This window comes from Mollisia scopiformis (genome assembly GCF_001500285.1).
Source record: "Mollisia scopiformis unplaced genomic scaffold LY89scaffold_5, whole genome shotgun sequence".
In the NCBI taxonomy this organism is placed as follows: Eukaryota; Fungi; Ascomycota; class Leotiomycetes; order Helotiales; family Mollisiaceae; genus Mollisia; species Mollisia scopiformis.
Genome location: NW_017263585.1, coordinates 676026 through 698212, shown reverse-complemented (window position 1 = coordinate 698212; position 22187 = coordinate 676026). Strand labels below are relative to the sequence as shown.

General features: G+C 47.5%; 7 protein-coding genes across 7 annotated transcripts; 4 read left to right on the top strand and 3 right to left on the bottom strand.

Annotated features, from left to right (window-relative positions):
- Positions 1–71: 71 nt before the first annotated feature.
- Positions 72–591, top strand: LY89DRAFT_681717 (uncharacterized protein). Its single transcript, XM_018214357.1, has one exon. The coding sequence runs from the start codon at positions 138–140 to the stop codon at positions 471–473; it is 336 nt and encodes a 111-aa protein (XP_018075459.1). The 5' UTR covers positions 72–137; the 3' UTR covers positions 474–591.
- Positions 592–2132: 1541 nt separating this feature from the next.
- On the top strand, positions 2133–3266 carry LY89DRAFT_577963 (uncharacterized protein; the record flags this gene model as incomplete). Its single annotated transcript, XM_018208922.1, has 2 exons — positions 2133–2432; positions 2583–3266. Coding segments are annotated over 2 exons (984 nt in total), but the record flags the coding sequence as incomplete, so codon positions are not given.
- A 3185-nt stretch (positions 3267–6451) lies between these two features.
- On the top strand, positions 6452–6748 carry LY89DRAFT_426736 (uncharacterized protein). Its single transcript, XM_018207437.1, has one exon. The coding sequence runs from the start codon at positions 6499–6501 to the stop codon at positions 6694–6696; it is 198 nt and encodes a 65-aa protein (XP_018075457.1). The 5' UTR covers positions 6452–6498; the 3' UTR covers positions 6697–6748.
- Positions 6749–7253: 505 nt separating this feature from the next.
- On the top strand, positions 7254–8602 carry LY89DRAFT_705025 (putative aromatic peroxygenase; the record flags this gene model as incomplete). Its single annotated transcript, XM_018217422.1, has 3 exons — positions 7254–7575; positions 7624–7877; positions 7958–8602. 3 exons carry the CDS (start codon positions 7254–7256, stop codon positions 8600–8602), a joined length of 1221 nt encoding a protein of 406 aa, XP_018075456.1.
- Positions 8603–10556: 1954 nt separating this feature from the next.
- LY89DRAFT_681715 (Phox-like protein) lies at positions 10557–12113 on the bottom strand. Its single transcript, XM_018214356.1, has one exon. It carries the CDS (start codon positions 11952–11954, stop codon positions 10821–10823), a length of 1134 nt encoding a protein of 377 aa, XP_018075455.1. The 5' UTR covers positions 11955–12113; the 3' UTR covers positions 10557–10820.
- A 181-nt stretch (positions 12114–12294) lies between these two features.
- On the bottom strand, positions 12295–13663 carry LY89DRAFT_638949 (uncharacterized protein). The gene is made up of 4 exons (XM_018211597.1): positions 13428–13663; positions 13288–13359; positions 13092–13204; positions 12295–13034 (listed from the first exon to the last, which is right to left on the bottom strand). Exons 1-4 carry the CDS (start codon positions 13439–13441, stop codon positions 12502–12504), a joined length of 732 nt encoding a protein of 243 aa, XP_018075454.1. The 5' UTR covers positions 13442–13663; the 3' UTR covers positions 12295–12501.
- Positions 13664–13933: 270 nt separating this feature from the next.
- On the bottom strand, positions 13934–16483 carry LY89DRAFT_729900 (1,3-beta glucanase; the record flags this gene model as incomplete). Its single annotated transcript, XM_018219417.1, has 4 exons — positions 13934–15619; positions 15688–15846; positions 15897–16076; positions 16178–16483. 4 exons carry the CDS (start codon positions 16481–16483, stop codon positions 13934–13936), a joined length of 2331 nt encoding a protein of 776 aa, XP_018075453.1.
- Positions 16484–22187: the final 5704 nt, after the last annotated feature.

Below are 22187 nucleotides of genomic sequence, written 5' to 3'. Positions count from 1 at the left end.
CGAGGATAAGATGAAATCAGCAATCACGACAAGATCCTCACTATTATGCTCAGGTCATTATCATTGGGCCTGTTTCAAGTATTTTCATTCAATCTTCAGCAGAAGGGATCAGGCACACACACTCAATTGAGGAGAGCATGAAGATGGTCAAGAGAGCTGCACCCTTTTCCCTTCCCTCCACACCGTTTCTTTTTTGCCCGATCGCTGATGAAGCTCTCGTGCAGTACAGCACCCCACGCCACGATAAACACGTACAAAAAAAAAATCAGCAGCCTCTCAGCGATAATCAAAACAAACGGAATCCTCCAATGACCTCCGCACTGCCCTTTCACGAACTCGACACGTCTGCACAGTGCCCAATCTTCCCTCCTGTGCAGCGAATGGCGGCCCAAGTCCCAAGTCACGGTGTAACTGTTACATCAGCGTCTGCGTCGAGGGCGTTTTCGTTTTGCTTTCCCTCGTTCGATCGATGAGGAGTGATGGGATGGGATCCGCAATTATTCGGTCACACGGCAGCCAGCAAGAGCTTGGGAACGGTGGGAACAGCGAACCAGGAGACTGTGCAAGGGGACGGGCCGTCCTCTAGGATTGCAGAGTTGACAGCTGGGAGTGCACATTGGCTGCGGATCAGCTCCGGGGAGTGCAACACTACCACTACTTGGGTCTGGTGGGAAATAAATCGCCCTTTTGGGGCTTTTCTCATTTCTTGGGGGGAAGGAGCGTTGCTGGGGGGATGAGATAGTGAGTGAGTGAGTGAGTGAGTGAGTGACGTGCCATCTCCACATCCATTTTCCTAGGGAAGGCGAGAGGGACAGGAATGGAAGTTTCGGGGTCTGGCTGCGAGGGATGCTCCTTGAGCTGGCATGAATTGAGTTCAGTAGCGGAGATTGGAGATTCGATGCGAGAGACAACAACGTGGAAATCGTCCGTTCCTTCCTTCCTTCCTTCCTTCACCAGTTTTGGCGTTTGCATTGAATTATCGCAAGCCTCAATTCCTGCTCTCTCTTCCCTGATGCGAGATTGTGATTTGCCTGAACAGCAAACGCGTCTCGACCTATCACTTCGGATCTCGATCGGATGGCTGTCCCAATGCCGATGCCTGTTTTGCCTATCGTTGCTCACTTTGAAGGCCCTTTGTAAAACTCGATTGTGATTCGGGGGATGATGTCCGTTAATCCCCAGGCATTGACATGCAATATCAAGGCAGAGATATGATTCAGCCGCATGGTGAACCAATTTCTGCAGCGGCAGTGGCTGATAGACCCTGGAAGTCGCGGAAGGTTCACGATGCTCAGAAAGTGACAGAGGTAATGTACCAGCGAATGAGGTATTGGGCTAACGGTGGCAGGAGCGATTTGGAGAACACTACTCTAACTAAAACTTCATTGCAACCATCCTTCCTATTCTATAATGTCCTGTCGAGCTTGCTTGCTTCATTGCCACAGAAATGTGCTGACTGAAGATACCAACTACAACTTCTTTCTTTTGAGAGAGTCCCCACGAGCAGCACGATCAGAAATACCGTAACGTTCTACCATGTGGTTCTCAAGCTCCAGTCACATTCTCCCATTTGCAGGGCCAAACTCGCTACACTGAGCGAAGGATGTATTCTGTGTTTTGCGATTGACTTATCTTTACCTGTCCCTGCTCGTTGTTCATTCGCTGGCTTTGGATTAGTTGTCCCAGATAAAATGACATGTCTCTTCCAAGAGGAAGTTCAGAGCCTGCTGAGAGAATGCAAAGTTCTCGTCGAACTGGCAAGTTTGCTGTATATCTCCAAGAGAGTCTTGGAGAATCCTGTTTGGAGCATCGATCGATGGCCCAAATCTGTATGCACTGGCCGGACAAGGCTCCCCTTCGGATTTCGCGCGTATCATCGCCTTTCCAAAGTTTCAGAGCACTATTCCATGGATTTCGGTGTTCATCTTAAGTCACTCAGCCTTCCGGCCCCCAACGCCCTCAAAAGACCAAGACCAATAGACGAGGAAAACATAGCCACTCACATGACTCTGGGCATTTAACCTCATTTTAAGCAAACGCAAGGCCAACCTGCCCAGCTCCGCAATGCATAACATACTCTGTGCACAAAGAAGAGTAACTCCCTGGTTTTTTCCTTCGTCCTTCAACCTGCAATGGCGGGAAATGATACCATCAGGTCTGTCGTGGGCTGGCAGCCTAATTCAGACAGGCGAGGTACGCTCGCTATCCTCGAAAGCTGCATCTTCACGATATTAGCGTGTACATGGACCATTCTGCATCTCAACGTACCTGGTCCATCTGATAGCGCTTTCAGGATATTGCGGAGGAAAATGGCTTTGGCGATCATTACGGTGTTCTTGCCAGAGATTATCCTCGCGCATGCGATGATGGAGCGAAGTGCTGCAATTTTGTCTCTGCAAGAGCTTAAGGCCCTGGATATCGAGGACCTAGAGGTCTGTTATGATCCCTGGTCATGGGCGCGACTGTGGGGAGCAGTTCGAAAATGGTTGAAGAAGAGATTGTGTTGCTGCTCAACAGACCACTTGGAGGCTGGCGCGAGGCCGTCTCAAAACGAACTGGACACTGGGTCACCTCGCAAGAAGTGGACTCTCAGACATTCATATTACGCAAATATGGGTGGACTGAGGCTAGTATTGGAGGATGGTGGGGTCATCTGCAGCTTTACGATAGCCGCGTTCACTTCTATAGCACTCACCACACGTCAGTTTGGTTATCTGCGAGAGAAAGGGGTCATAACGTCAACTCCAAACATCTTGGAAGGAGAAATAGAAGACAAGGCTAAGACCGACTACTTCACGAAAGGAATTGCCATAGTCCAGATCTTCTGGCTGATACTATCGCTATGTGGAAGAGCCTCACGGCATCTAGCCGTCTCTCAATTGGAGATCCTCACAGTTGCATTTGCAGCTTGCGCTGCTGTTACGTACTTCTTTGCCTGGGATAAACCACAAGGTGTGAATACTGGGACGAAGGTTCACGCAACAGCACCATTGAATATCGTGGATACAAACAGGATCGCCCAGCTTCAGCCAAAGGCGTTAAACATATTACTTTTCGGCGCGACGGACATACGAGAAGGGCCACAGTTTGAGCGGATCCACAATGATACCATCGAGCTATCGAACTCGTATACCCAGCCTGTTTCTCTCTGGCTGACAGTGTCGATCATGTTGTTTGGTGCCATCCATCTAAGTGCTTGGAATTACACGTTTCCTACGCCCACTGAAAGAGTTTTGTGGAGAACAGCAAGCGTTGTCATCACCGCTCTCCCAGTATTCTTCATGTTCAACATGTTTATTTCAAGCGTGTTGCATCAAGTGGAAGAAGAAATAGAAGATTATCAGACTAGCATCGTGTCGCTCTGGGAGGATTATATTGCTGCACGCCGCGCCGATGGCTGCCCTGAGTGGGAACTTCCTGTCCCACACCGACTTGCAGATCGTAAACCAGTGGCATTCTATGAAATAGAACAATATCTATCTCGTTGGACAGATGAGAACAGAAACTTTCCACTCCTCAGGACTTACATCGCGGATCAGTCTCAAGACACCGAGGGCCAAACCCGCGTTAGGAACTTCGAATTCTTCCTGACTCAGCTTCCAAAGTACAGAAAGGCCGATGTTCTTGGCGTCAGTCCTTTTGACCACAAGAAGTATACTCAAAAGAAGTGGGACTTGGTTCAATGGCTCAGGCAACAACGACATCACGAATCTTTGACCATGTCGGAGAAAATCGCGGCCTATGTTGAAAAGCGAAACTTTGCGGGAACAACTTATTTGGTGGCTGGGTCTCTATATGTTGTTTTTCGCTTCCTGCTTATTCTTCTCGCGTTCATTGGTCTCAGGGCTATGCCGGACTCGGTGTATGAGACTACTTGGGCTAAGAATATACCGAGCGTTCAATGAGCTTATGGATGTCTCGGCAGAGGACAATGAAGACATATGGGCAGATGTCAAATTGCCGGTCTTAGGTTGTTTAATTCAAGGAGCTTAGATAGAGGAAGGGAAGGCCGGGCACATCCGAGTTCTCAACAAAGAATGCCGTCAAGAAGCTCTGTTGCATGTTTCTTCACGTATGAACAATATTCTTCTTGAGCTCGTTACTTTGTACCTCGATATGTTGGCTTTGCTAGTATTAGCGTCTACTTGATCGCTTGCGCTTCTTAGTGCTTTGATTCTGAGTTCAAAATCTACTAGAGGCACTGGGATAGTTTCTAGCTCAACTTGCCGTCGCTTTGCTGTTGAGTTCTTGGCTCTATTATCCGATTGTATATGCACTTTAGGATGCACTCAAGGTGCTAGGCCATTTTTATGCATGCTTCTTGCTGTATCTACGTCGTGAGCTTGGAAACTCGAGCGCAGATACCTAGGTTTCGATAGATGAGTTTTTGGGGATGTACAGCAAGCGTGTGGGCTTTGAGCTGCTTCAATATCTGGATCTGCCGCTTTTGGTACTACAAGTTTGGCGCTTCATCATGAGAGGCTTCTGTATTTTTTTGAAGAGCCTAAGACATTATCCTACTCAGCTCTCACATCTCTTAATTTCTTCTTCGCTAAACTAAGACATCACAAGAGTCATCACTTCAATGCACATCAATCACATGGAACAATCAGAGATGCTGAAATCAAGTTTTTATTTCTGTCTCGCAGATGCAGTTATTCTTCGTCGCTGTGTCGTTATTTTCGTCGATCTCCAAATCCACTCCCATTTCCGAATTGAATCCAGATTGAGAGCCATTAAGGAGTCTTTCGTGTCTGTCTATAATGCAGTTACCCTATCTTCGTCGTTCTATGGTCTCAAAAGTTCGATAGACGTGACTGAGACTATAAAGCTTTGTAGATACTGTGCTGCAGCAATCTTGTATTCTATGTGATAATCTGAACGTAAGTCGCTTAATCTCGCTAACCCCTAGATCTGGAGGTAAGAGCCATATCTCCACGTGAGCTCGGAGGAATGTGAGAGAGAAACATGCAAATCATTTCAAAACGTACAGAGTATGTATACAAGTTCGGAGTTTGGCAGAAACAGTAACTCACATGCGAAATCCAGGTCAAGATTATTGACGACATGACTATCCCTTAAATTCCCTTAAGTGCAGATATGAAATACATACTGTTACAATAAGCTAATAATAGATAAGTACTTAATCATCTTGAGAACTTATAGACTTCAAAAGGACGGTCGTGGTCGTGATAAAGTAAATGTAGATTTCCGTAAGATTTAGGCAAGATTAAGAACCCTTTTCGAGTTGCAGAGAGTCCTGTTCTTCTTGTTCCTGAGATCCTGCAACCTCGTGTTTATTCCGAAAATCATGAGCGAAGAATTGCGAGTAGTATCCTAAATTTCAACCAGCATGATGAACGAGCCGTCAGTAGCAGCAGTATGGACTACGCTATCATGATGCTTTGGATGTGAATAAAGAACATGCCTTTATAATGAATTATAGCGCATAAGTACCCAATTATTTTAAGAAAGAGATTTATGGAAGTCACAATTGCGGTTGTTTTAAGGTAAATGTAGACTTCAATAAGTTTCAGGTAAGGTTAAGGGCTGTGCCATCATGATGCCATGAATACAGATGGAGAACATACCGATGCTATGAAGTCTAATGGTTGAGTACTCGGGTAACTTAAGAATTTATGTAAAATACGAGTTTCTTACTCTTGGCAATCTCTCTCTCTCTGCTCGAACTTGCAGTTCTCTTCCATTAAAAGTCTAGTATGAATTTCAAGTGCAGGAGTGAGTGACATTGGAGTACTATGGATCAGCACATACACCAAGTAGTATTAGCACCACTTTAGCTCGCATTCCATACTTCTGAAGAGTGGCATTCCTGCCGGTGTGAGAATTTTGGCCTCTTGTCAATCTTCAAATGACCTGACGGTGTATCGAAGCAGAAACTCATGGTCTGAACCCGACCAGTGGTAGCTGTTTCTCAATAATCAAGTCAGTCTTGGGCAAGATGATCTTGGATGACCTGGATCAAGCATGCAAATGTTGTGCGGCGAAGAGCCATTGTGGCAAACCATAGTTCTTGTCTAATGCTACCCTTTGTTGGAGCTTCTCAGAATCTGAGAAGTCGCGGTCGTCAAATAACGTGAGTGTGACGTTCACTCTTTCCGTTTTCCATCAACACAAGCCCACTTTCAAACTCTTCCCTCCTCAACCACTCACAGATCCGTAGATCTTGGTAATTGTGTTAATTTGTTTCTCTCCTGAGAATGGAAATCACATCTGCATCTGCCAATCGAAGTCTTGATCGCTCGTTTTGGATCTGCCTCAGTGGTTGTTACTAAAGATTACAATCACCAAGATTTGGGAGTGTGATATGAAGACTTTTAACGTCTGTCCGACATTTAAATCAATTTTAGCACAGCATTCAGCGTTTCAGTCTTGAAACAGGATATAATGACCAGATATATGAGCTCGTAACCCAAAAACTCTATATAACATTTCAAGAACCAGGTCGATAAGCACTTGGCAGGTCTCACGGACCCAATGAGCCACCCAAATCACCACAAGGGGAAAACTCGCAGGATTCCCTGTTTGAAAATAGATCGATTGCTCTTAGGCTTTATTGTTTCACGGAGTGCATTCTGTGTCGGTCTGAGCGTCTTTGGTTATTTTGTTTGCTCTTTTGCAAATTGTGTTCTCAACCTCTCAGTCAGCAAGTACATCAACAATAACCTAACATAACACAACGACAGAGTTTGGAACAAGCTTCAGATATAACTCAGGAGTATACCTCCGGAGCACTGAGGTGTCTGAAAGATCCGACCAAGCTTAAGCTTAAAAGGATTTGTCGATCCCTTACTCTGGAAGGAACCAGTCGAGGAGGAGAGTTCCTTCCGAACAGACTATGAAATCTAATTTGCACTTCGTCATGAAGGCACAGTTCGGGAAATGTCCATCCCTTCTAAATCGATGGTCTCTTGTTCGTTGGACGCTTCTGCGTTCCCGCCAATCGCCACAGAGAATATGTTCCGAAGATCTACAATAAGCCTCAAATTAGTCTTGCTCTAACCTAAAATATACCTCGGTAAAAGACCCACAATTGCAGATCGATCAAGATTGAGTTCGTCCTATTTACTCTAGTACAAACGGCTCTCATCTGTGTCGTCAATTTCTGTCGATGGCGTTACTGAAAAGTGGTATTTATTTCGTTGCCCTTGTCGTTGCATCTGCGTAGTTGCCAAGCGGATATACTCCCAATTTCATAATCTACAGCCTATCGTTTTCCTTACACGTACAATATGAAATCTTTTCTTCTATACACAGCACTAGCAGCATTTCCATTGACTGTCTCTGGATTTCCACGGGTTGCTCAGGAAGCTGCCCTTCAATTGTCACGCTCAGTGGGTGCAGTACCTAGAAGCAACGGGAAGCGAGCAGTAATGTTCGACCCTGCTGCTCAGTTGGTGGATGTCACTGGAGCGCATGCGTTCACACCACCTGATTTTGATGCTGGAGATCAGAGAGGACCATGTCCAGGACTGAATGCGCTGGCAAATCATAATTACCTGCCTCATGATGGTGTGGCTGCGTGGATCGATATTTTCAATCAAACAGTGTCAGGTTTGTGAGGTGTTTGGTTAAAGACAGCAGAGGTCTAACAGATCATAGTGTACGGCTTGGGCGAAGATATTGCGGCCTTTCTCGCAGTTTACGGTGCAATATTCGATGGAAGCATTGTTTCTCTGGACCCAGGGTACTCAATCGGAGGTCCAACATCGTTGGACGAGAATATTCTCGAGGGCCTTGGTATACTCGGTACTCCTCAAGGTCTCTCTGGTTCCCACAACAAATACGAATCGGATGCCTCCTCGTGCCGTTACGATTTATACACTGGAGGAAATGACTACAAGTTGATATCTCTCGTTTCGAAGCCCTGTATGCTCTCCAAGCTAACGAGAAGTCTCCATCCTACGATCTATCAGTCTGGACTGTTCATCGCAAGAACATGTTCTTGAAATCTGTGAACGAGAACCCGCAGTTCTTCTACGCACCCTTCGCAGGTGTAATCGCTTCGACAGGCGGTTTCAGCTTTCCACCACGAATGATGTCCAACAAGAGCGCCGAATACCCCGACAATGGTATTCTTGACAAGGAGGTCCTCAAGTCCTTCTTCAGCATTTCAGGGCCTGATGACGACCTGACCTACACCTATGGACATGAACAGATTCCGGCAAATTTCTATCGACGCGCCATCGGCAACGAGTACATCTTTGCCGAATTTCTCGAAGACACTGCCATGTTTGCCAGCTATTTCCCCGAAATGATCAGTATTGGCGGCAACACAGGCACTGTTGATTCTTACGCTGCTATTGATCTTGGTAATCTTACAGGGGGAGTTTATGAGGCCACGACTCTGCTGGAGGGCAATAATCTTGCCTGTTTTGTTTTCGAGAGTCTACTAGCCGCTGCACCAGATGTGTTGAAGGGTGGCTATAGTGATCCAAGCGGGCCAATGAGCACACTTCTTGATAATGTCAACACACTGATTGGGAATTATGCTTGCCCGACAATTGAGTCGTTGAATGAGGGACAGTTCGCAGATTATCCTGGTGCGCAGACGACCTCTACTGGTGGTGGTATCTTGTAGAAATAAAGGGGATGCAAACAATCCCATGTACATAGTAATACAATCCACGTGGCGTACATACAACTTATATCTAATTCAGACTGTTTCCAGGGTAGCTTGGACGGCCGTTGTCCCATGCAGCAAAAAACGAGCATTTCTAAATCCAAAACAGACAGTTAGGAGCATACCAACACTTTGCTCGGCTTTCTCTGTATGTAATTGATATCTTTTGACTTTTCGTCGTTCACCCAGCAAATAATTTCGGACAAATAATCACACTCGTTCGTTCCGTACGTGCTGGACTTTCCTGCTGCCGTTCTTGCACTACTTTCTCTCATCTCGTTTCTTGTTTTCGCAAGGTGAAGGCATTCGGAATGCCGAGACTTGCAAATCAGATCCATGAAGGTTATGAGCTGAGACGATGTGAGCAAGGCATGGTAGACAACCAAAGAGATATTTAAGCATGATGATCTTCACTAGGCTTCAGCAACACTTCAAAAGCTCTGAACCCAAAACACAGGTACTACCTCTTCTTCAAGTACTATCTACGCATAATTACCTTATCATACCCATACATGCATCACATTGAAGGTCTTTGAGGACTGGATCGAATTGATATTAGATTCGTGGGTGACTGTAATTTTTCAATTTGAGTAATCTTCCACTCATCTATATTCATTAGGCTCAGAAGAAGAGCTAGAAGTGGACATATTCAGATATGTGCTACCATATTTTGGACCCGATTCCTACCCATCTCTGAGTTTCCGCCCCGCTTTACTCGATCATCGCGAGGATCTTGGTTCCAAACTCGCTTATGCACGGTAAAGGGGCGAAGCTCGAGGCGGAAGCTTGAACAAATGAAACCTCTAGAGAAAAGCAAGGGGAGATTGGTTGTAGAATTTGGAATTCGAAGCTCAGAGGAGCATTCTTTTGCGAACAGTCCACACCTCGTGATCACAGCATTCTGTCCCTCACGAATCTCAGTCAATTGACGAATTGCGCAAGCTGCAAAAGCTCAACACTCACGACCAGTCTAGCTGTAACTATTATTAAAACGCTCCTCATGTCTGACCAAGACTTGGACATGTGAGTTAAATCATTGTAATAACAGCTCTGCCAAAGTAAGCCCTCCTCTGCCTAACGCGACTTTTATAACCAAGCAAGCAACCTCTCATTCTCGAAAATATGCCATATCTCAGGCGGCATAAGCAAACTTGAAACAAGAATTTCACTTAGTTATTCCAATACTCGCCCAAGTCAACAAACAGCTAGACCTCAGCCTCCCTCTTATCGATTCTCCTAGCGTAGCCTGATCCTCTTTCGTACCACCTCGCTAACCACACATATAATAACAAGCAAAACACCAAATACCGAAGCTACTCTTTTAAACCACGCTAAAACTCTCCACCAATCACAGTCCTCAACCTCTTTAACCCTACATAAAGTTAAATAAGCAGATCTTCTCCCATCGTCCTCTGAGATAGCGGCCTCCAGGATATAGACGCTTGCGACGGTGATCGTGCCTCTCTTATATTCTCGTGAGTGCTTGAAATACGAATGACTCAAGACTTTCCCCTTTAAACCCCATACTAGCTATGGTGTTGGATACCACCTTCGGGTGGTTGAGTTTTTGCTTTTGAATTCTTTTTTTTTGGGGCTCTTTATTTTTGGCAATTGAAGTCTTTTCTAAATGAGGTCGGTAGATGCCCAGACTTCGCTTTTTGCGGTTGCAGTGAATTGCGTGAGTCCCTACCTATCGTGGTTGAAATGTTTTTATGTCTTTCATACGTACGTATCGGTATTGAAGTTCTATGTTTCTTTCCTGCTTTCTTGGTTGTAAGCCTGATAGAGGAGTCTTTTCTATGGCTATGGGATTGGGCATAGTTGATATGTTGCATTCAAGGACCATTAGTCAATATTGTTGTGATTCAGTCATCTGCCAGCACTGATATTAAAACAGCAGGCCGGAAGAGGATGATATATCATAGCCACTGAATCATTTATTTTCATATACAATCATCTAATCGGACCCATTAAGCCATGGTATAAACAAAAAAGAGACAATATCAATCTTGTAAAGCCCCAGGCACAACAAAACAAAGGTATCAAACATAACTTCATCTTCATCCTACATCAACATTATCATACACAAGAATCGCCATGGACATTCGGGAAACGAAAAGAAGACTCCACGCTAATGCTGAAGCCCAAATAGCAGAACCGCCACCAAGCACAGAAGTCATGAGATCTTCTGCATTCTCTTCTTCGCGACCTCGATCTTCCTGTTGACCCTGTCGGCATCTTCATCCACTCTCTTCAGCATGGCGTTCTGCAATTCCAGCTCGGAATTGATTGCCAGTCCCATTTCTTTTTGCCTCTTCACGATCTTGCCCAGCTCTTCCACATCCAAGTCCTGGTCTTCCATCAGTTGCTTTTGGAGCTGCAAAACACCGTCGTTGTCCAGCTCTCTCGTTTTATCCGTCTCTGGAACCGGTGCTCCCAGTACTCGCCCACTGAATTTCGTAACATTCGGTCCAAACAACGCACTCTTATCCTGCTGCGTAGCCACCGCTCCAGCCAACGCACTCCCACTCCCCTTATTCTGACTCTTCACCGCAAGACTAACAGCCAACTTCTCCAACCCCTCCCTCTCTACCTTCGCTGACCCTAATAAATCCCTCCTCCTCCTCAACTCTCCCGCACCAACCCTCCCCTCTCCCCGTCCCGCTTTCTCCCTATCCCCAATGATCTGCAACCCTTCCTCCAGATTCCCAATCAATCCCCCAGCCTTAACCAAACACCTCTTCGCATTAGCCCCCGCCTCATACTGCCCCTGCGCCGTCGTAGCCCCATCCCTCCTCCCCAAGAACAGCCTCGCATCATGCAACTGCCCCTTCAACTCCCTCAACAAATCCAACCACACCTGCGGATCGGCCGCGAACTGGCCCGCCTGCGCCGCACTCCCCCTCTGATTCTGCGCTATCAGCTCATTCCTCGCCGAGCTGGCACTGCCGGACCCGGTACTCGGCAGATTCAGGAAACTCCTCCAGACGCTCGTCTCGCGCCATCTGCGATCGGGACCCTCGGCGATGGACCGGAGATAGGTTTCTAGGCCCTGGCGACGGGACTCGGTGAGCTCGGGCGAGGAGGCGGTGGATTTGAACCAGGATTTTGAGGGGAGGGCGGAGGGCGGCGGTTGGGAGATGAGGGAGGTGAGTTCTTTGTGGAGGGTGGCGAAGTCGGAGTAGCGTTTTTGGACGACGAAGGTGCGGAGGGGGAGGCGGAGGGTGATGTTGTAGAGGGTGTAGGGCTTTTCGTTCGGGGTGTTGGAGAGGATTGTGCTGGGGATGGAGAGCTCGAGTGGTGGTGCCATGATCTTGGGGATGTGACGTGGTGATATAAGGAGGTTATGATTCAGTGGATTGTTCCTCTGTGGAGCTGTATATCGTGTATAGTCGTGGGCAGATTCAAGAGTGGTGAAAATGGATGGTTGTCGTGGATTGAGGGGAAGAGCTGTGTGTTGACGTTCTTGAGGTTGCTTTTGCGTTGAGCTGCTACCTCGTGACAGGGATTCGGAACGAGCTCTTGGCGATAAGGTACGTGCAGCGACGGCATCGATAACTATTCTGTGGGGGTTGCTTTGACCCTCAGATTGCATCACGGAGACTAGCTGTAGCTAATTATTCACGGAAAAAAAGTTAAAAGGAACGTTGAATCATGTTCATGAAGTCCATATCTGAATTCTCTATCTCATCCAGATGTGCCACGAATGTAGCGGATAGGCCATGAGAATTCATCGAAGCCCGTAATTCATGCATTCCAGGCGTATGCTCTTGTATAACTCCAACAGACCAAAGCAATCAATTTTGCAGGCAGCCTCTGCATTACCCATCTGCCATCAAGTCGTAATCATGAGGTATCTAAAAGGTTTCCTGGTCATCAACACCCTCGGCCTCCGCTGGAATCTCAAACCCATCCTCCGTTGAATACAAGATTGTTTGGATATGCTTGATCAACCCATCTTCTTGCTTCTCGATTTCCGGATCCTCCTCGCAAGCCTGTTGAACCAGTAATTCGATGTCGCGAAGCTTGCTGAAGTAGAAGTCTCTCTCACGTTCGAGGCCAGTAACCGTCTCCTTCAAGGTATTGTTCTCTTGTATCAAGGCCTGACTCGAAGCACCTCCAACTCCACCAGCCTTTGGAACTCGAGGGCCTGTAGTGGGTGTGGTTCCTCTTCTCGCAGTACCAGCAGATGTGCGGGGAGCAGGAGCAGTAGCTGGGGGCGGTGCGCCGGATCCTCGTCGTCGAGCTACCGCATCGTAGTCGCCTCCGGGGAAGTATTGATCCCAATACCGCTTCGACCACTGCAGAAACTCGAGGTTGTCTTGCATCTTACATTTGATGAGCTGTTCGACATTGACGGGTCGGTCGATACCATGTCGTGTAAAGCAGTCTGTGTGTTGACATTAGTTTCTTTTTCTGGTTCGTCATAGAATGTGGGGTATCGTACTCTGAAGGATCTTGAAGTTCTGCAGATATGCGTATTCGGTATTGACATTGAATTTGACTCGAGACATCGGGACATCGAGATAGATACTGTCAAAGACTTGGCAGAGGGCGGCACTGAATTGGAAGATGTTAGCCACTCTGGTCAGGGGTAACAGGAGGAGAGATCCAGGGAGGGGAGAGGGAGGGGTCAAGCATACCCAGTTCCACATTGCTCGACCTTGGTGATGTTCAACTGTAGCAGTTGGTTCAACCATTGTACAAGCTCTTGTCTGAGGTAAAAACGCGTTTGTCAGGCTCCAGTACTTTGACCCAATGTTGATCATGCGCCGCGACTGACCTTGATTCTCCCATCTTGAATTGTCGGAAGGAACAAGCAGAAACGGAGATTATGTATAGCGTATCCTAGAATGATGTGTACGTTGAAGAGATTGCTGAGCTCGCAGACGTGCGTGGTGTTGGTCGCAAACACGATTCTTTTGGGAAGCCGCGATAGAAATCCTTGGATCTCCTCGATTGCCAATCGCAAGGGCCGAATATCGCCTAGGCAACTGGTCATCACGTGCAAACTATAATTTTATTCCTGTTTTGCGAATCACAGCATGCATGCGAAAAGTTTTTATGTTATGGACAATGTTGTCTTGTATTTTGAAGACAAACTATGCTGTGCAACTTGATGTGCAAATTTCGATACTTTATGGAGACCTCTCGTATGCTTTCCCCCGATCGACGCCGAGCAATGCAATCAAATGTTCAGTGGCAAAAAGTATGTACAAGAAGGTGGGTATCAAGAAAATCAACGACTGGTGTTCCTCCTCTGACCACTCTCCCTCGCCTCTTCGCGACTTAAGATTGTGCAAATAGAGCGACAGTTGCGCAGAAGTTGTTTCGGTTGTCACTGTCCAAAGCGGCACTAGCACCGTTGACAGTAACCATGTTGGTAGAAGCCTTGGTAGACAATCCATACAGGTAGATTGAGTCTGAGCTCTCCAAAGAAACCATGTTGCTCTGGCAAGACTCGGTGTCCAAACAGGTCTGCGCATAGTTGTCGAAGAAGCTGTACAATCCGGCACCGGCGACGATGACGTCCTTAGAGTCTACAACACGAAGACCCCATGCCTTATTTACAGAAGATGAGCCGCTAAATGTGGGGTCTGAGTAAGCTGCATTGGCAGTGAATGGAGTAGTGGCGTCAGGATTAGACTGGAAGTATGGTGTCTCAGACTGAATCGCGCCCATCCAGACGTTCGATGCATTAGCGAGTTGGTAGTTGTACAGAACGCTGTGTTCAGAGCTGGTACCATACATCCAGACAGGGCCTTGCTGAGAAGCAACAAGCACACCACGACCATTGAAGATGTTGACCTGGCCGTGGTCGCTGAGATCAAGCTCGTGATCCGCAACCCAGAACCAGTTGTTCTCCAAGTAGATGGTAGCCTGAGCGGTGACATGGAGGAGTAAGAATGCACCCTCGCAAGCAGCATTGGCTGGAGCAGTAACGGTTGGATTCTTGGCGCAAGTGTTTGATTGAAGATTGGTTCCGGCGGATCCTCCAATGCGCATGTGGACATCCCACATACCAGAAGAGCCTTGAGAAGTCTCAGCAACGTTCCATTCAACCATGATGGCGCCAGGTTGGGGGCCAAGAGTCTCAAAAATAAGATCGGAAATCTCTACGGATCCAGTGTCACCTGGTTGACCAACTTGGAAGACTGGTTGAGGGTTTGCCTGAGACTGGAAAGAGGTAGAACCACCAGCCATGATTAATGGCCAGATCTCGCCAGTGATACGAATGTTTTTGGGGACCTTGACTGTGCTAGTGATAACATAGGCGCCGTGGTCGAAGTAGACGACATCTGTAGCAGCAGCTGAGTTGAAAAGTGCTTGAATCGCAGCAGTGTCATCAGTCACACCATCACCCTTGGCACCGGCAGCCTTGACGCTCAGGAATGAAGAGGCAGGGAGGGTCTCATATTGCGGCTTGGATCTTGCGAAGACTTTGCCGTTGGAAGCTAAGAGGGATGCAGGCTTCGTTACAGCTGTTTGGGTTCCTTGAGTAAGTGCGCCAGTGTTGGCTCCATTGTATGCTCGTCCTTGCATCCATGATGAGATCTTGGTATTACCGGCAAGGATAGTTCCGGAACCAGAGCTCGAGACAGCAACTGGGACATTCGAGGAGAAATCCACGTTGTCAATGATAAGAGTGCCATTTGTTGCTCCTTCGTTGCTCTGGTAGGCAGTTGAGACACCGATGGGAGTGTTGGAGATCGTGCTGTCAGTGAGCAGGACAGAGCCGACTGTTTGACTTGAAGTACCGCCATTATGCATATCGACACCAATCTGGCAGTTGTTGATGGTAAGTCCTGACAAGGTCCAGACCCAATTCCAGTTCATAAAGACGGCGGTTTGGCATCCATTGAATGTCATATTTCTGGTAGTGAATTGCTGGTTACCAAAGAAGGCACCGTATTTTCCACCATTGAAGATAAGATCAGTCATGAATCCACCGGATCCGTTGTCCATGAAGATACCCTAAGAGAAATAGTCAGCTTGGTTGTTGAGGAGTATGAAATTACTATCTTTGTCGGACTGTCTCTTACCTGTTGAGCATTCGCAGTTCCACCATCAGTGCGCATGTTGAAGACGATGTTTTGCAAACTAGTGGCTTGTGCCACTTGCCAGTGGATACCAGTACCTGCTGAAACAGGCATCAAGGTAGTATCGAGGACGAAGTTGCGAATCTGGCGGTAAAAGTTGTTCTAGGGAATGATAAGTATTGTCCGGCCGAGCATTGGGCTTTGAAACTCACTTGGTTGGTATACCAGTTGACGCCTCCAGAAGCATATGGGTCCGAGTCGATCAAGGCAATGCCGGTAAAGCCAGCTGTAGCTTTGATAGTTGGAATAGTGACAGCATCACCCACAAATTGGGTGTAGTAGAGTTGAACAAGGGGAGCGCTGATCATGTAAGTGCCAGGGGGAAAGTAGACCTATGCAAGAACCGAGTCAGTATTTCATCAATTCCAGAATTTTCCAGGAGTCATGGGACCGAAATTATTCAGAACCAAGCTTCTGTGAATGGGAAACTTACCAAGGCAGGCTCTGTTGTAGAGGAATCGCAGCCTTGACCACAGCGAGTACCGGAGGTGATAGCAGCGTTGATGGCGGCGGTGTCATCAGTTGAACCGTCACCCTTGGCGCCGAAATCCATGACATTGCGGAAAACTTGGTAGCCGGCAGTTCCATAAGCAACAGTACCTTGACGGGCAATGTTGGCAACCCAGTAGCTAGAGGTCGAAGCCGTAGCGGCGGTGGAAGGTGCTGGAGTAGGGACACCAGTCACGAGAGCGAAAAAACGCAGAGCCACAAAAAGGGCGATGATCGAGAATGAAGCCATCGTAAAGTAGTACCAGCTGCTGTAGGATGTTGTTGTAAAGGAATGTGAAGAAGGCTGTTTGATTTTGTTAGTTGTTGTCTTGGGGTTTGTTTATTCGTGACGTCGTAAATAGAAGGGGTGGTCGTGTATCCGAGAAATATTTCGCTGGGGTTCCAGACACCAACTTTGTGTTTTCTTGGAAGGGGCAAAAAAGTAATTTGATTGTGGTTGAACGAAAGAAGGAATACAGGAAAGAAGATAGAGTGTTTTTTTATGGAGTTGAAGGTCCGAGAAAGTGCTGGGGACAAGCTGTCATTGACTCCAGCCTCTATTGTGAATGCCAGTCGTCAAGCGAGGCTGAAAGCAATAGCAAGTGCGAGTCAATGCTAGCGCCAAAGGACAACAATACATAGGTACAACACAACATGAGGGAACGGAATAACTTACAAGAATTATTGACTCGAAAGCGGAAGAACCTCGACGGCGCGGCTGAATGAAAGGAGTGCGAGAAGTGCAGAAGTCTGCTGCTATGTGATGTATAAATTTTTTGTGGGTGGTCTCTCCGTTCATACTTATATTGGGCCCGCCGCTGTCCTCCCGTTTCGTCTCCGTGCCTTTCCATGGTTCAAACCGACCAGCTTCGGTCGAAGCGTCGACCTTGTGCTCTCGAGTGCCATGTGGCCCAAGCATAGTCAAATTCAACTCATGATGAGGATAGTCGCGGGCCAGGGTGTCACATCCAACGAGAGTCATTCCTGCGCGAGGAATGCTAGAACTGGCCCAAATGGGAGGTCTCCAAGCGAACAGCCAACCTGACCAGTATCATGCGTGTTCCTGCAGAGAGTCTGCCCGAATCGAAACGACGGCCTGGCACGTACCGGGACTTGGGGATGGGTGATTCGATACTGTACTATTGGTGTACCTCGCTGTCGTTTGTCCGGGACCCACGATGCAGCATTGATGCTCCCCTGATCATCAAAACCTTCTTCAGGGGCGAGCTGTCAGTGGCTGACGGGGGAAGGTTGAGCCTGGGAATAACTCTCGCATGGACAGGGCCAAGCAGGGTAAGTGTCGACGGAGGAGAGGAGAGGCCAGGAGAGGGACCGGTCGCTGATGCCGGAACTACGAGCTGGATGTGGTAGTGGCTAGAGTCTAGAAGGAGGTTTTAGTACGTTGTGGATGAAAGTTAAGTTCAATTCTGCTTGTACTGTAACGGAGGCACGATGAAACTTCTAGCCTTGTCGGGACGAGTCGACGGCGGGTGGTTGGATGTCGTGCAATGCCACAGGCGTGGTCGGAGATTTCGCAGCGCTTGGGTGGCGCAAACGCTTGTCTCCTTGGAGCAAAGCTGCCGCAGGATTACCAGTCCAGGCGCTGCATTTTAGTGGAGAAGCCTGAAAAGCCAGCCACACGATCAGATGCCAAGGCAGCCCCCAAGTCACAAGCGAACGACCCCTTCACTCCCCCAAAAAGGAGGCCAAGAACCCCTGTTCGGGAAGCATCGTTTCGTCTTGGGAGGTTTTTCCGCTGCCGACCCCAGAGCTTAAGCTTTCGACAATCTGGAGCCATCAGGGCAGGGCAGGGCAGGGCAGGGCAGATCAGGAGATCATCTCGGCACTCCCACCACCACCGATCATCTGCACCCCACAGTGCAACGTATCACTTGTCCTGAATCCTTTTCTCATTTCTATTTATCATCTACACCTTCTTTCGGGCCTTCTCCAGCATCGAGTCAGTGTCACGATGCTGGAGAATGCGGGGTTGAGTGACAGTGTGACTGAACACATCCCAACTGCATCATCGTGGACTCTTCTCTGCTGTCACCCACGCTGTGTTGGCGTCGGGCATCGAATACCTACTTTTCCCAAGCCGAGGCCACTGAAGAAGAAAGAAAAGTTGCACAGGCCTGGGGGTTTTGTCTGCTACGTTTCGAGCAATATGGATGCTCGCGCGTTGGTTGGTTGGTTGAAGCAGTGTGTGTTGTTTCGAAACATGCGCAGGGGGTTGATACACCAAGAGTATCAGACAGATAGACTTCGGACGGAAAAAGCACAAGTCTGCGCTTTTCGCCCCCGATTCGTGGCAAGATGGACCACCTGTTCCTGCGCCAGCAAGCATATTGGTTGTCTTCACGGAGTTTTCTCCTTTTCTGAAAAAGGAATCACAAATTTTCATCTGATGTTCAGATCGAGTCTTGTCACCTTTTTGTTGTTCGCATGGCTTGTTCCTCTCTTCGCACCCTACCGAAACCTATCATCTCATATCCGCTTCAAGTCCTGGCGGCAATGTATCTGAGCTTTAAGGGACCGCCCGAGATGAAATGTGTTCACCATCACGTGGCGACTGGACGTGGAGGAGTGGCTAGGGAGACATTCAAGCTGTAACGAGAACCTCGCCTCCATCACGCGCATTGCTTTGCCTTTGGTCTAAATTCAGCCTAAAAGAATAGTCCATCCTACCTTCTACTTCGAATTACTAGCACTGCTAGCATCAAGAACTAGAAGTCTAAATGAAGATCTTCGATACCCAGTTCCAACACTAACATGTCTACTGACCTAGGGTCTAATGCATTCCTTTGAAGGATGCCGAAGCCTCATCTTGTTCCACCTCCCGGCATTCTTTGTCATTTATTGTATCTTGCTAGATCTGGAAAAGGCACCGAAATCGGTCCGCAATGTATATACAGTACATCTTAGAAGTCACTTTCCTATTTCGAGCCTGCCTCGGACCAGCGGTCATTTGATTCCTGAAATTCTCCTCGAAAGCAACAATCCCAAGAATCTTCTCTGTGTAACCGAGTCCAATATCACGTACCTTGCATCTGCGATCCCCAAACTCTTCGTGCAGGAGATTTAATATCCAAGAGCAGGAGGGGATCTAGAGCCGAGGAGCATAGGAATCTATTTCAGCCGAGTTCCGTATGTGAACCCTCGACACTTTGTGCCGAACAAACCGTGTCTCGTGTCGGCTTTGCCTGTTTATCTCCGAAACATTGTTCTTACAGTATAAGACTAATTGTGTCAGTTTTCGTTCATCCGGTGGCAAGTGATATTGGAAACGGTGCCAAGACTTTGTCCTTGAGGCTCTTCGCTTGCGAAACGCTTCTTGTTCAGCGAGCATGTTTGATGACTGTGAACCGGCATCAACTCGACTAGGCATTTGGAAATAATAGATGTGGCGTTACGAGCATTCCGGGGTTGTCAGAACCAAAATGTTGATGAGATGTGGAAGTTCTTCCTGTCATTTTGATTTTTGAGAATTTTCTGGTAGACTATTTTAGAGCGTTGCAAGTCCTGAGCTAAAGATTTGATACTTGGAGTAGGACCGAGGACAGCTACACAGAGTTCTTAGACTTTAGTATTCGGTCCGTACCACCAAGTGCAGCCTTTTCAGCAACTATCTAGCCACCAAGATCGTGGTCATGAGAATGAAGTGCGGGGAAATTCTTCCGCGCATTCGACTTCCGTCACTTAGTTGCAGCTGTCTATTGCTTTGTGTTTGGGTACTGACGCGTGTCCCACGATTCTTGTGTTAGTTGTGTTTCCCCTCAGCTGCGTACGCGCTGATGTACTTCACCACTTTCCTTGCTATCATCTGGGAGTTTGCACCTCTCTCAGAAATATCACTTCTCGAAAGACCACTTCCTCCGAAGATCGGTGATGCCGGACTCTGCTCACGAGCCTATAATCACCTGCACAGTGATTTAAGAGTCCCAGGTGGTTCCACAGATCCATGTTGCCTGGCAGGAAAACTTCGTGAGTGTCGAGCGCTACACAACGGCATGTGTGGCATAGAAGACTTGATGAGGATAGAATGTTAGCGATGGTGCATAGTGGCCTACGAGAACGAAGAATCGGCTGCTTACTGATGCAGACGAAGCCAGGAAACGAGTACTGAGCTATATGGGAACAAATACCAGACCACACGGTAAGGGATTTTGGATGTTTGGTATCAGGAAGGCAGAAGGTGAGAGCTATCTCTGTTGTGAAGATCCTTATCAGAGACTTAGGTAGGTGAAACAGTCAGGCAGCTTCTGTTCCATGATGTGTTGAAGAGCAATGAATAAAGAGATCGATTTGCTTGCGTGTAATGCCAACAGAATACTCCTTCACAGGTTATCGTCTTTCATCATGCAGCCATCTGTGTTTCGAGGCTTGACCTACTAGTTACGTGTACTTGATGCCTAAAGAATACTTGCTTCGCTCGATATGCATAGCTGTAGGGATAATGTTCGCGTTGACTGAACTCTCGTTGCCCTGATGGTCTTTAGAAAACCGTCTTTAGATCACCCTTTCATATTCTGATGCTCTTCGATACTCCAATACTCCAATACTCCCTTGCAGACGAGAACATATGTTTCGTTTTAGATCACACCTTCTCAACTCAATTTTCTTCCAGAGAGGACGTGTTTGTGACAAACATCATTTTTACACTTATCAAAGTCGATCTTGTATCTTGTCTTGTACCTCAACTTTAGTTTCCTTGAGAGGCTAATTCCTGAACGCGTTCTCGTATGGATTCTCAGAAAGAGGTCAATCGCCTTATGACACCTTCAAAGCAGGTTTTCATCCATAATGCAAAATCACCGCTTTTAATTTCCTCGAAAAAATTCTCGCTATACCTCTGCCTCGCTTATCCTTCTTCGATCCCTTAGCGCCAGGATAAGCTAGCTCAGCCTTGTCCTTTGCACACATATAGAGTTAAATAATCATTTTCCTGTCACCAGCTCGTTAACAGCGGCTAATTAGGCAGGTAGTTCAGGTCATTAACGGGCTGGGGTGGTTCAGTGGTACACGCCTGGCCCGAGCAGCGTTCCTGCACACGCCATTTCGAACGAACGAACGATCGCGAATAAACCCCCCACCTCGACACCGAGGGGGGTTTGCTAAGGGGCCCCATAGCGGAGGCCGCCCCTGAAGTTTTGCCATCTTGAAGTCAGGAATATTTTTTGGACTCTTTCTTTTTGCTGCTGCTCTGCGAACTCGCTTCGGCTCGCTTAGGATCCAAATCGTCCCTTCCCATTTCGCAGGACCGCCTTCTACACTTTCAACAGCTCTTTCCTCAACCCTTCCAAGGTTCTTCACCTTGCTTCTAGTCTGCTCTTTACATATTCAAGATCGCGCTCGCTGCTCGCCTTTCTCCATAAACTACTTTCATTCAAATCTCCCACTTGCATATCTTGGTGCTATCAAGGCTCTCGACTTCGTCCACAATTGCGCATTTCCCCTTCCGCACCGTGGCATTCTGCCTCATTTCTCCACGCTAAGTATCCTTCCCAAAGTAGAGACGTCTCCTTCCTCTTTGGCCCTCGCTTGGTCTACGCTAGTTCTCTTCAAAAGTAAGGTTTGCTTCCCTTCCCTTCCCCTCTCCCATCTTTCACAACAAACTTTCACTCAATCTCTCCCATCTTCAACCACTTCCACCTCCCTATGCCCCACGCCCTTGACTGAGCTTTGTTCTTCGTTCCGATATTCACATCTTCTCAGACGTCTGCAACTTCCAAGAAGAGCGATATTCACATCATTGTAAATCGGTATCTATCTCCTTCGAGAGCTTCATACTCACACCATCTTTAGGCGCGCTACCTAAAGAGTGTTAGCAGCTCAGCACTTCGGAGATCAAGTTCGACTTTCTCCTTCACAATCCCAACCCCATACTCGTCCAGAGTCAAGTCGAGCAGAGCAACAGAGTCCTCAAGTTGTCGCGCTCGTTTTCGCTCGATCTT

Coding starts and splice junctions, on each gene's coding strand:
- LY89DRAFT_638949 (XM_018211597.1), bottom strand. Junction 13,205..13,287: donor GTCGAGCAATGTGGAACTGG/GTATGCTTGACC, acceptor CTTCCAATTCAG/TGCCGCCCTCTGCCAAGTCT. Junction 13,035..13,091: donor GAACTTCAAGATCCTTCAGA/GTACGATACCCC, acceptor GTCAACACACAG/ACTGCTTTACACGACATGGT.
- LY89DRAFT_426736 (XM_018207437.1), top strand. CDS start 6,499: ATGAGCCACCCAAATCACCACAAGGGGAAAACTCGCAGGATTCCCTGT.
- LY89DRAFT_681717 (XM_018214357.1), top strand. CDS start 138: ATGAAGATGGTCAAGAGAGCTGCACCCTTTTCCCTTCCCTCCACACCG.
- LY89DRAFT_681715 (XM_018214356.1), bottom strand. CDS start 11,954: ATGGCACCACCACTCGAGCTCTCCATCCCCAGCACAATCCTCTCCAAC.